This window comes from Agelaius tricolor, unplaced genomic scaffold (assembly GCF_023055355.1).
Source record: "Agelaius tricolor isolate 1412-34295 unplaced genomic scaffold, bAgeTri1.0.p SCAF_1, whole genome shotgun sequence".
NCBI classification, from domain to species: Eukaryota; Metazoa; Chordata; class Aves; order Passeriformes; family Icteridae; genus Agelaius; species Agelaius tricolor.
This window is the reverse complement of record NW_027269261.1, coordinates 50,661,108-50,674,973: the sequence shown is the minus strand read 5'-3', so window position 1 is coordinate 50,674,973 and position 13,866 is coordinate 50,661,108. Positions and strand designations below refer to the sequence as shown.

The window sequence follows — 13,866 nt, the reverse complement described above, 5'->3', positions numbered from 1 at the left end:
CCTCTCCATCACTCCACAGTCACACAAAATGTTCTCCTGCTCTTTACTGGGGAGCAATTGAATAAAGCAACAGGGAGGTGGCATCAGAGGTGACACTGCAGTGAAGGAACTTTCCCCATACTGGCTGTTCATGTGTCCAGAGGAAACAGTGGCTGCTCAGTTCATACATCAACTCTGTTAAATTTTGGCCTGGCAGTGGGGCAGTTCATAGCAATGAATGGCTCTGTGGTTCTTTACCCTAATGAGATGATTATGAGACCTTAACTCTTGTTGTTTAAAGGAAATTATGCTCAGTTCTGCATTTCACCTAGCTACAATGACACAGGTGAGAGGAAAACAAAAAATGCAGCAAATTGGTGCCTTCCTAAGGGCATAGATTTTTTATAATGGCTTCTTGGATGAAAATGTTCAGGACCTCTATAAAATGGAAAATTTTATAGAGGTTTAATGGAAAATTTGCCTTAATTAGAGTCTAATGCAACCATCAGGTCTATCAGGGAAGAACTGTGTCGAGTTGTATCCATTCCCCATTCCATGACCCTGAGCACAGCTGAGCAGTACTACTGAAAGGCACAATACAGCCTGCTTATGCAGCAAAATTTGAGGCCAGCGCTGTACTTGGCTAGAAGAAAGAGATCACTTCATCACTGACACATACTCTGCACAAGCAGACACAAAGAATGATTTAAAATAGCTTTCCTTTATGAAGATCTGATGGGGCACACAGCTAGGAAAAGTTGCATAAAGTATGGTCTCTACCAGTACAGGGGAACAATGTGACCATCACCCAGTATTCATACACGAAATAAACCATGGTTGTGATATTCTTCTTATAAGATACTCTCAGTATCTTTCACGGCATTTACTTTTTGAACAACATTTCTTCTTTGGGGAAGTGAACACAAAGTATAGCCAAAGATACTGTGTGCAATTAATTTAATAGCATTATAGAACAACAAATCCATGCCTTTAGAACTTGATCAATCCATATGTTTCTTAAACCAAAGAGAAACCCAGACTTTAATAAAACAAAATCTTTCACAGGAGCAAGTTTGAAAGCAGAACACATTACATGTTTTAGATTGTTGTTGTTAACTGTTTCAGTAAATGAAAAAAAAGATTGGAAGCTAGTATTTTGGTCATAAAATAAGTATCTTTTCAAAACAACTATAGCAAATATTCCCTGAGAATTAAGAATCAGCAACAACTATTGCCAAATTGTTTTTTCTGTTACAGTGCAGAAATGTTACAGCACATTCTCACCATTCAAAGATCACACAGCAAGAATAAAGGCCACAGTTTTTATTTACCATGTGCATCTTCTGGATGTGCTCATCTTTCAAGAGAAATAAATCTGGATACAGCAACCCTCAGCATTGAAGCTAACCAGGACATGAAGGGAGAGAAGGCAGTTGAGGAAAGATTTAATCCATGTGCTGAGTGCGCATGTTCAGAATTCCTAATTTTTTCCCCTGCACTAGGTTTTCTACATTTTCCCTTCCAACTGATAGGCTATGGCAGCATTCTAGGATAACCCACTCTCCCTGTCCCCCCAGAAACATGCATATAAAATACACACCTGCCACCAAAATGTTCCACTCAGACAAGCAACTAGTAATCAAAGCAGAAAAGGGAGATAAAACAGAAGAGTGGAGGAACTATTGAAGTTGAAATAATCAATTTTAATGCCTAAAATTAGATTTTATGGCCCATGGTACTGCTGAAAGCTGCATGCAGCACAGCTTTATTTTGCATTACTCCTCAGCACACAGAATTAAAGTGCAGTAAAAGGTTCGGATTTGGTACAGCCCGCTGTCATAAAAAAAAGATAAAATCTATTTTTGTTATTAATTCAACTCAAAAAGGTGTCAGTCTGGGGACAGTTTGCATTTGACCAAGAAAAATATAGGATCCAAATGGGATCCAAACTGTCATGTTGTAGAAGAAAGTTTCTTCCTGTCCAGCCCTATATACCCCATCAATATATGCATGTCTCCCTGTGGCTACCTGTTAGTTTCCTGGCTCTTTCTCCAAGATAGAATAACCATTCTTTCCTTGCAATTTGTGGGTCTTAGCTCAGCTGAATTCTTTCCTTCATTGCTTCAAAGCACCCAGCAGATCTGGCAGTGTCTGCTATTGGTTGATCTATGAGTGCTGCAACCCAGAAGGGTAGAGCATTTATTAACACCACTATGAAAACCTGGCCAGAGATCTGCAAAGACCCAACCTGCAAAGAGTCTTTTGATGGTAGTGGTAGTTGAGATGGGCTAACAGCAGAAAGGAGACAGTTTAAAGAAGGTAAAAAAAAAATGGCTAGCAGGAAACGAGGAAAGAAGGCTAACACATACCAATGAGTGCTGCAATACTAAAACACTATTCAGAGATGTTCGGATAAACATAACATCTGAACATCTCTACTTGCCCCAGAAAACTTAGATGGAAGTACCAGCATGTGGGCTGAGGGGTCAAACTGGGAAGACAAAGTATTCAACATCCCTAGAACATGTTGTACATATTGTAGTGACTGCAATAGTTTGGCCATGCTGGATCTGTTATGCTTATATCATGCAACTAATCTGCATGTATATGGGTCAACTGGTCTGGACATCACTTCTCACTTTGGCCAGGCTGTCAGAGGTCCTGAAACACTGGATTTATGGCCACTTTCCACTTCTATTTCTTGGAAGAACTTTCTAAGTGAAAACACAAGACAAGTCTAATAGAAGAGATGGTTGCCCTATCTCTAAATCTTGAGGATTGTGATCCAATTAGTTTTGTATATATTTCATTTTTTCATAACCATTTTCTCTATTATCAGAGTATCTTCCTACATAACTTCATCAACTGTTTTACTCTAAGAGATATAAAGGAAAAAGATATGAAAATAATCTTTACCATCTTTGTGAAGCAGCAATCAAAAAGGTCAAACAAATCAGCTGGCTACAAACTATGACATTTACTGTCGATCAAGAGTAAATGCATCATATTGCAAAAGAAAATAATGCAACATGACTCACAGCAAAACATAAATGCATCTGGGTGATACAAACTTCAGTTGACATTACAGTACTTTACAGTAAAAAGCTTTTATTTTCTTTTCCTTTCCTTTCTTTTCTACAGTGACATCTCAAAACACACTGCCAGTTTTTTTTTTTATCTTTATAAGGAACAAGAAGATTCAGGCCTCTGCTCTCATCATTAGCCAGATAGATCACAAACTCATGTTGGTTATTCTGTTCTGAAGACACCACTGATATCTGCTATGGCCACTCTTCAGCCTCTGAGGAGCTGTGGAACATTTTGCTACTCAAGTACTACCTGCACAGCCAACCAAGCCCTGAAGTCTCCACATGTTCAAGTGCACAACACTCCATTCAAGAAGTTCTACTTATAAAGAGACACTGAGATTAGTGACACTGTTGACACTTTAGCACAAGTCTGGTTGTGGGGGGAGAGAGAAAGGTTCCCGGCGTGTCAGATCATCTTCTCTTCCTAAACAGGAACTGCCAGACACGATGGAGTATAGATCTTGACTAGTTCATCCCAAGCACAGTCCACCACCTACAAAGCAAACAAAAATCTATTCAGGTCCTTCACAATTGTCATTTTTACAAAAACCACAGGGAACTTAATGCATATTGTGGATTTAGTATCAGTTGGTACTCTGACTTACCATGCTTCAAAATTATAAAATAACTAAGTTGGTTTTGGTTTGGGTTTTTTTTTAAACTTCACTGAAACACATGAAAATTAACAAACTCCTATTTTTCACACTCCTCCTGAGGAAAGCAGGGAAACCTTTGGGTTTCAATTGATTGTTCCAAATAGGCAAAAAAATGTAACTGAAAATTAAATTAAGGAAGGACACACAAAAATCCCAACCCTGCCATGTTTCTTCTCTTTGCAGTCTTAGGATCCTTTCACCATAATATCTAAATATTTCAAGACCAAATCCGAACAACCTTCTTATACTTGCAGATACACACAAAAATCCCAACCCTGCCATGTTTCTTCTCTTTGCAGTCTTAGGATCCTTTCACCATAATATCTAAATATTTCAAGACCAAATCCGAACAACCTTCTTATACTTGCAGATACACACAAAAATCCCAACCCTGCCATGTTTCTTCTCTTTGCAGTCTTAGGATCCTTTCACCATATATCTAAATATTTCAAGACCAAATCTGAACAACCTTCTTATACTTGCAGATAAAAAAAATTGTTATAGACATTTTCCTAATGTCTAATGCTGAGGAATGGAAGACCAAAAGAGTTCAACAAAATTATACAGGAAGTTTCCTGAAGAATTAACCCAGAATTTCAGTCTCACGCTTGATAAGCCATGAGGTCACTGCCAATTGTTGAGAAGAGAGATGTGTACTTGCTCATCATTGGGATTTGGGGGCCATAGTGTTGCTTCAAGCATTACCGAGACCCCCACTAGTCTAATAAAAAGTGGTGCCACTTGTGACAAAGGCATCTTATAAACACAGTGACTGGTTTGAGTATAACCACAACTTCTCTGAATTCATCATCCCAGGTTCTATCCTAGATGAAGGCTTGAACTTAAAACCAGAAACCCAGAAGGTTAACCTAAGTCTGTAGTGTTTAAAGATCTTAATAAATAACAAGACTCCAAGGAAAAAGACTACAGAATGCTTTAGGTTTGAAAATTAATTGAAAATGCACTTCAGAGTCTGTAACAAAGTGAAACAGTTAACCACACTGACAATGACTCAAGAAGATGACCTAGGTATGATATATATTCACAAAATATTGTAGGAGACAAGAATTAAGGCAAATAGAACAAAGAGAAGAGCTAAAGAGAAAAACCTGAGGAGGTCCACAAATAAATGCCAGCAAATCTGGCTGAAACCATATTGCATTATCTTTACAATGTCATTTCCAGTTGGGATTACAAAAGATACAGTATTGGATCCTCTGCACAACAAGCTTCCTTCTGCTGCAGCCTGCAATTCCTGTTCTCTCCTAGAGCCAGAATGAACAGCTGCACACTAAAAATTTGGAAATCCAACTACAGTATTTGATTTCAGACTATAATTAGCCCATTTTGTGTTTACTATACTGCACTATTATTCATTTTCATTGCTTCCTTAGCTGGTTCTACTTAGTTATTTGAAGTGCTTTCCATATACATCTAAATGGGTCAAAAAAACTCTTGACAATATGTCTGTCTATTCATACAACATAATAGAGCTTTCTGTAGCATAATGTTCTTTCTGCTGCATTGCAGTCTCTCAAATCATACCAAAAAGAAAATTTGAGTTTTCCACTAAATGCTGTGTAGAAGCTGGCAATCACATAAACTGCAGGTTTTTTACTATTCTCCACAGCTACAGATCAATGTTCTATAGGCAATACTTTCTATTTTTGTAAAGAAACAAGAAACAAAAATAACATTTGGAAAAAATCCCATGGGAATTCCCACCTGTTATCAATGTAATTAACATCCCTGAAATCGCCTCTGAACAAATATAGTTATAAAACCATTTAATCTAGCAACACTAAAAATAAACAGGGGATATTAAAAGAGTTTGAAAAGGATCACATGCGATAAGTTGCCCAACTCATTGACTTAATGATACCACGTGAAAGGAGAAAACACAGCCAGCCAGCAAGAGGAAAACAAAAGCTACAGTAAGTAACAGTGAATCAAGTTCTCCTGTGCAGCAGGAAGTGTATAATGAAATGCCAATACCAGAAACCTTGATGAAAATACACACGTGAAGTACAGAACACAGGTATCTATGGGAAACTGGGACACTGCAGCATGGCAGAACATTTAAAAAAAAAAGACATTTCCATTTCTCCTTACTTCCCCCAAAATACAGGCAAGACTGTCAGAGAAAGGGGCAACTGTAAGCTAGGAGTGCTGCAGCCAGCATTTTTTGATGGAGAGTGCCATGTGACCCTTTGCTGTAGATCAGAGATTGTCACTGCCTCAAATACAAATGACTAAGATGAATCCTAAGATGAAGAACAGGACTTTTTCATACAGCAAATGCATTAGTTTAGAAAATGTCTTCTCCCTGCATTTTGTATTTTATCTTGTGACCTTCTTATACAGTGGTCTTACAACACCTGTACAACAGTTGTGTGCCTTTCCCCAGAAGAGAACAATGTGGGATATTGAATGTAAGTGCTTTAAAAGTATTTAGAGATGTCAGTTCTACTGTGACATATGACCATTTTTAATGTATACTTCAAAGCACTTCAGTCTTTTTTAAAAAATAAACTAAATGGTACTTCATTTAAATATTAAAATAGAGGTAGAAATTTCATTGGGATGAAGGCTCATCCAGCACACCACAGTAAATAAATATAACATACAAAAAGGGGCAAGTTCCTGGAGTTTATATCTTGATCAATGAGATGATGTTACTGACAGGTGAAGAAAGTCCTCCTGTGGTGGCATGAAGACAAAGGAAAACTGAAAATGGACTCACACTTGATTTGCACACCTGATAAAAATCCCTCCATTAGGAGCATGAAGGGATGGAAGTTTGTCGTCCTGTAAAAAACATCTGCTGTCTTGTGGACAAAATTTACTCTGGTATTCAAACAAATCTCACTGATTTCAGTTTTTAGAGGGTGCATGGTTTTTTGGGTTGTTGTTTTTTTTTTTTTTTTTAACTGACATGCCAACAGAGTAGAGGACAGTTTATTTCAGTTCCTAAGAACTGTAGAAATTGCAATATCCTTATAATACTGACTATTTTGCATGGCATATTTTGTATATCATGCAACTTCCATTATCATTTATGAATAGCCTTGTAACTATAGAATGCAGTTTTACTATAGAAACTTTTAACTATTGAATAGCAGGAAAAAGCAGAATAATTAGAGCTTAATCGTAAAACAAGAATATTCTTTGTTTCACTGACTGGTAAACTATATCAAGAAATAGCACAAATAGAAGAAGCATTCTAAGCCTGGTAATTTTCATTGTAACTAAAGCTACATGGAACAAAGGCAGTCTAACAAAATGACATTTATTAATTGTCTTTATTGCTTTTATTTCAGTAGCAAAGTTATGGCACCAGCATATACACTAAGGGTATTATACTGTTGTTACTGCAGAATAAATATCTTGCTAATTTATCTGCCAGCAAAAATACAAAAACAAGTACAAAAAATGGGGATCACTGAATTTTTTTTCAAGTAAAGCCAGAAAAGAAGCAAAGAAACAAAAAACCTGCAGTCATCCAAGAAAGCTAATTGCTTGACTATAAAATCATAGTTCAACTCAGCTAAAACAGCTATCCTGTATTTTATTGAAATGTTTATCCTTGTCCCAGAGTATAACAATGTTTTCCACCAACTGATTTAATAGTGACATCCATTCATTTATCAGAGCCATTTCCATTGACTCACTAACTGATTTACTCCCTTGACAGGCCCTCTGTTTCCTATTCATCCCAATCATCTTGCCTTGCAATAGACTTAGACCTTTTCCAGCACCCCAGGGCAATCCACTCAGTCTAGTGCAATTACCTGCATGACATTCTGCCTCTTTACTCTTCAGAAGAAGCAAGAGAACAAGAGAAAACTCCCAAGTTAGCCACTAACTTTTTTATTCAGTACTTAAAGGCACAATAAATCTGCTAGCATAATCAAGATGAAATATATTCAAAAGAACAACTAAAAACTAAAGAGTTCAATTACCCTTTATGAAAGGGTTTAATCAGAACAAAGTACAGCCCTCTCTAGATTACTATCTCCAGAACTATCTTGGTGCCACTAAGTTTCCAGAGTGCTCATAATGAATCATGTGATAATATGTAAATGTGCCTGAGAGAGACCCATTTCTCAGCTTCCCCCCATCCCATTTTCAAATAAGATCTGTCTTTTCTTTTTTCTGTAGAAGAGCCAGCAGAAAAAAAATTCAGTTCTTGACTCTCATTAATTGTGTTTCCTTTCCTCTTTTAGTTTCCTATCTTCTCAAACATAACTTAATGGTCTATTTATATCATTATTACATGTTTTTGAGGGATCCTGAACATCCTCTAAGCTTGTGGGATGGAGATTAATTGAAGATAAAGCAAGCTATTAGGTTTGCTACTCATCAAATTATTTTCACAGGTGAACATTAAAACTAATTGGTCAAGTCCATAATGGATCATGCATGAGTTTAAACTCATTCAATACCTATTTTCTTCTAGAAAATCTGGACCATTACTGTGGCCTGTTTGGTTAGCAGTTGCCAGAGTGAACTGCATGATGCCAACCTTTACATGAGACTGAAAATGATGAGAGTTTGCAAATAAAACTTTTTATTTTCAATGTTCAGTAACACCAATATTTTTTAAAATTTACTTTTGAGAAAATACACCTTGACTTAATTATTACTTCCAGTAAAGACAAAATGAAACAAACCCAGAACAGAACTTCTTATAAAGATCTAGGTTAAAATTAGAGTTATCAGAAGCAGATGCTCCAAATGCTGCTTAAAAAATCCATTTATTTCTTAAGGAAAAAAAAGAGATAAGAAACTTGAGGGGCATTATTTTTCACATTGCAAAGATACATCATAAACAACTGATCTAAGAAGCCAAGAGCTGACTCATCATTTGTTCTGTTGCTCTGACATGGGTAATGGGAAGATGACTTGGAAGTTATGCCACACACTCCTGAATCCAGGTCTCCCAAGTGGGCTTTCATCAGTAAGTTGTAAAGGAAATGGAGATGTGAGTTGCAGGTTAGAAAAAAATCCTTGAAATCTCCACAGATTTGGTAGCAATTCCTTTGTACTCTAAAAATTAGGAGAAAGACTCAGTCTTACAAGAACTGGTTTAATTGATAAGTCAATTTTAAGTTCTGTAGAAGGTACACTGGAACTGCAAAATGCCTTTCTGTGCTGATACTGACCTTGGTGACCCCAAATGCAGTCAATTTCCACCAGTCAAACTGTTTTCTAATGACCCTATCAGACCTTCAAATTCATCCTTCAGCTCAGAATTAAGTTCAGTTCCTTCCTTTTGGGATATAATCACAAATAATCATAAGCCAAACAGTATTTTCAGTAACAGCTGCAACATTCTGCTCTCTTCCCCTGAGTTTCACTTGTGCAATTCACTGGGACTTCTCAAATGTTTACTGGTCATGCAGGAGAGTAACAGAATCCACTACACTGAGTAAAAGATGGGGCTCACAGAAGTAGCAAGTATTTGTAAGCCATTGCACCAAATAAAATGCACAAGCAATACATTTATTGAGTAAGAAAGTACTGTCTCCCATCCTCCCCAGTACTTCAGTATCAAAATTTATTTTCCTCTCCAAACACTTGCAGCTTTTACAAAATTGTGATGCCTGACAGAAACCTTTCCAAACACCAAGAAACTCTTGCTGATAATGGCAAATAGTGACCATTTACTCATGAGAGCCTGGCTTTGACTTACACAGTGAAAGTTTAATTTTCACAGTTTGGGAAAGACATACAGTAAGCACCACTAAGAAATATCTCCTCCTTTTAGCCCCTCCAACTCAGTAAGGTGTTCAGATTGGTTTAACACTTGTAGCTGGTGAAATCTCATATTTTATGGAAAAATCCACTCTGAAATTTGGTAAACAGGTTCTTTTTATCTCAAAGAATCAAAGAAACTGCATAACTTCAGTAGCATCCTAGAGAAGGACCATAAGGAGAGATTAAAATGAAGTACAGATAATGTTATAATTATAGCAGTGGCATAGCCACAACAGCTGGGTGGAAGCTATCAGGTCCTTAGTAATTAAGTGTAAAAGATAAGAGCAAGTGATCAAAAGAAAAAAAGCAGAGAGTATCTGTTCTTCTGTACATTTCCACAAGATGTAACTCCACTTTTATAGGGAACAATCAACATTTCTGGGCCTCTTGAGCATCCACAATTACTTTAAATGAACAGCAAAACACATAGCCAAACAGCCTTACTAAAGACATCATCTGCATTTATATTTGGCTATACTGGTTAAGCCAGCTTCTGCAGCCCCTCCTGTCCCTTCTGTTTCCTGTGTTGGCACAGCAAATGCAGCACACTGCAAAAGCTGCACAAAGAAAACGAGCGGAACAAACCTGCACACCAAAACTTGATAATGATCAAAAATTTCCCCATAAAGCTGGATGAATTTAGAACTAGATTTCAAGCTACCTTCAGGGCATGCAGGTCAAGTGTAGTAGTTTGGTCATGGCCTCCCTCCAGCTAGTAAGAAATTACAGCTTTAAAATTTTAGTGACTCAGGATACCATCAGTTTCACTGGATCAGCAGACCAATGCAGGCACCTCTTCTCAGCTCTAAGTACCACTGGCCAGGTGCAGGGAAGGAGCAGACAGTGGTTGGGCAGAACATGCTGGTGACACCCCACAGCTTTAGGAAGAAGAGAGTGGAAGTTCAGGAAGGCCAAATCACAAAGCCAGTGTAACACAGAGCACAAGAGCCACGGTGGTACCACACTGGTACCATCACTGTCTCCATAATATGGGGTGCTGTGTGTGTGTCATGGCTTAATCCCCACCAGCAACTGAGTGCCACACTGCTGCTCACTCACCCCGACCCCACCAGGCTGGATGGGGAGGAGAACTGTGGCCAGAATGTTAGAGAAACCAAACTTCCTCCCAAACTTGTTGACAGCAATAGCTATTTACACAGACAGCTGCCCTTTTGTAGTGCAGTTATGATCCAAAAACATAGTAGAATCACAGGAGAAGCAAATCCTAAGTGATCATTATTTGTGTTGTACACAAGTTATTCTAAAACCTAGACTTCAGCAAGCATTCAGGTAACAGATGATTTTTGAACTAGAGAACTGACACCTGGTTCATTCTCATTTGGAGGTGAACATTTTTAATTTCCAAAAGGAGCACCTTAGCATGGTACATTGTGGAGTCCTGTTCTGATCTGGCATGTCACAGATGTCGAATGTGCTTCTCACATACCAAGTGCTCCCTCCACCACTTGCCATCACTCCCACTGAAAATTACGTATCCTTGTAGTTTAGGAATGTCATTGTTCATAGCACAGAAGTATAGAGAAATTGAAAGATTCCTCTCTTGTTCCCATTAGATACTTAATCGGTTCTCAGCAGCACAACAGAAACTCTGACTCAATGGAAATCATTAATTTATACTTTCTACTGCCTGTGTTACAGAGTTCAGAACAGATGTGAGGTGTAGCTAAAGAAGATTTTCAGACAAAATTAGAGTATCAGGTTTTTTTACATTTGTGTTAGGCAAAATTGTTTTAGAACTGCAATAAAAAGGGCTGGGTATCTTTTGTCCATTATTTAAAGAAATTCATTATACATGTGTATTTTCCATTCTTTACATACTTACGGAAATAATTTCAGAATCGAGACAAGAAGGGAATGTTTAAAGGATCTGTACTTTTATCTGTGTCATTAATGGATTGCCTGAAGATATTTAAAAAGCATTCATTACTCCCATATGGCATTTAACCTACAGCAGAAGTAAAAGGCTGCTTTTAAATAAAGCTGCACAAGTAACACCAAAGGAAGCAACCTACAGCATGTAAACATGAATGTAACACAGCAAAACTCCAGGAAGAGATGGCTTAAAGGAATATGATATTTTTATTCATCAGACCATTCACAGATCACATACAGGAAAAGTAAATATAAGGAGAGAAGTAAGAAATCCAGTGAGCTACAGAGCACAACTCCACTACATGGTCTAGTTTTACCAGCCCCAAACAAGGAGTAGTTTATGGCTGATTACCAATTTTTAGTCCCTACATACATGCTATGTCTGTCTAGTGCATATACAAGGAAGCAAAGTTCAGTTGTTTTTCTTATCCCTAAACTTTGGAAAGAACTATCTGGTTTTAAAAACTGCATACTCTTAATGTTGCTGACAGGATAAACAGACTTTCTCAGTTCTTAATACTATACAACATCCCAAATTTAACAGATTTTTGGTGCTTAGGGTCTTGTCACTGTTCTCATGTGTGCCTAGGCTGAAAGCTGGAGTTGGGAATATTTTCTCCTGGAAAACATGCCTGGCAAACTCTCACATCAGCACTTGCAGTTTAACAGAGGAATACACTGAATATCATAAGGATTGTTTCTGTTAATGCTTTGCACTGCAAAATGCACATTTTTCTATGCACCTGAAAGTTTGTTTGTTGTCTCAAATTTCTATGAATCTGATACTAACATTATGGTGGGGGAAAAAAACCCCAAACCAAACAACATCTGATTTTTAAAATTCAAAGCTTTCAAAAAACACCTACTTTACATAGAGGCAGATAATCCAAAATAGATACTAGAATATTTAATTAAGCACAAAGGAGTTTACTGTTTCAGCTAGCTAATATTAGTGGGTCTCTTCACATTCCTTATGACCAGATTTTTTTCCACGTTGCCTCCCTGAGCACAAGAACCAGCTTGTACCTCTCTGCCTGAGGGTTCTGTTCAAAGCTCAATCAGTTCCACAGGAATGTCTTGTAATTCCTAGATTACTAGCTACTTAATCACAATATCTATTCTGAACACTTTCAATAATGCATATAATTTTTTCCTTGATGTGTAAAAAAAATGCTTCAAAAATGCTGAAGTTCATTGTGCAAAGCCAAACAAAACATATTCTGTCTAGACAACAAAAGATATCATTAAGAATGAAAGCAAAGGTTAATGACCAGAATGGTACTTAATTTGAGCATAAATGAATAGCTTCTCCATTATAAATAAAATACTCTGCATTCTCCCTGGATCCTTCTCTTTCTCCCTGGAGGAGAGAAGCAGTTCAAATCTGAAGTCATAACTCCTTATAAAGCAAACAGTGAAAATCACAAATCATGCAAATAAATGAAGAAACAAATAAAGGAGGTCATCATCAGATTTATAAAGAACACACATAAAGACAACCTACTTATTGGGAACAGCAGCATAAAATTTAAGCAAATAATCTTTGTTGGATGGATGCAGAAGCCAGGGAAAGACTCCAAGGGCTCATACTGGAAGCAACTATTCAGCAGGTACTCATAGAATCATAGAATGGTTTGGGCTGGAAGGGACCTTAAAGATCATCTAGTTCAAACCTCCCCCCAACATGCACAAGGATACCTTTCACTAAACCAGGTTATTCCAAGTCCCTTTCAGCCTGGCCTTGAACACTTCCATCCACAACTCTGGGTAACCTGTTCCAGTGTCTCATCAACCTCACAGTAAAGAATTTCTTCCTTATACCTACCAATGATCTCTCAGTTTGAAGCCATTACCCCTTGCCCTATCACTAAATGTCCTTCTAAAAAGTTCCTTTCCAGTTCTCTCAGAGGATCCCTTTAGGTACTGGAAGGCTTCTACAAGGTCTCCCTGGAGCCTTGTCTTCCAGGCTGAACAACCCCAACTCTCTCAGCCTGTCTTTGTATGAGAGATGCTTCAGCCCTCTGATCTTCTTCATGGCCTTTCTCTGGACTCATTCCAACGGGTCCATGTTCTACTCAGAGCTGAACAAAGTATACTTAAGGTGATATCTCATGAGTCTTCCTATAAAAATGGGGGTTATGTTTCCCTTGTGTTCACTCCTAAACTTAGTGAGAGTTTAATTTTATCACAGATTTTTAAACTTCTTTTAAAAAAAACCCATTCACAATTTGCATTGCTGTGATATCCAACCCTTTGAATACATTAAATCAACTCAATGGAAAAAAACAGAGGAATATCAAAGCTGTTGCAAATGCCAAACTTCTGTCTGGAACGCACATTGGCACTCAGTAAATATGGATATGTACCCCAGATTTATAGATTTTGTGCACTAAGTCCAACATCAGACTTGCAGAATTTCTCTGTGGGAAAAGAAGATACCTGAATGCACAAATGTCCTAGTGTTGATGGGTACGCACACCAACATTTTC

General features: G+C 37.6%; 1 protein-coding gene across 1 annotated transcript in view; it reads right to left on the bottom strand.

Annotated features, from left to right (window-relative positions):
- Positions 1–919: 919 nt before the first annotated feature.
- Positions 920–13,866, bottom strand: part of PEX7 (peroxisomal biogenesis factor 7) — a 42,806-nt gene continuing 29,859 nt past the window's right edge. Inside the window, exon 10 of the mRNA XM_071433712.1 lies at positions 920–3,561. Within this exon, the coding sequence (XP_071289813.1) occupies positions 3,493–3,561 (69 nt within the window). The 3' untranslated portion in view covers positions 920–3,492. The remainder of the gene's footprint in view (positions 3,562–13,866) is intronic.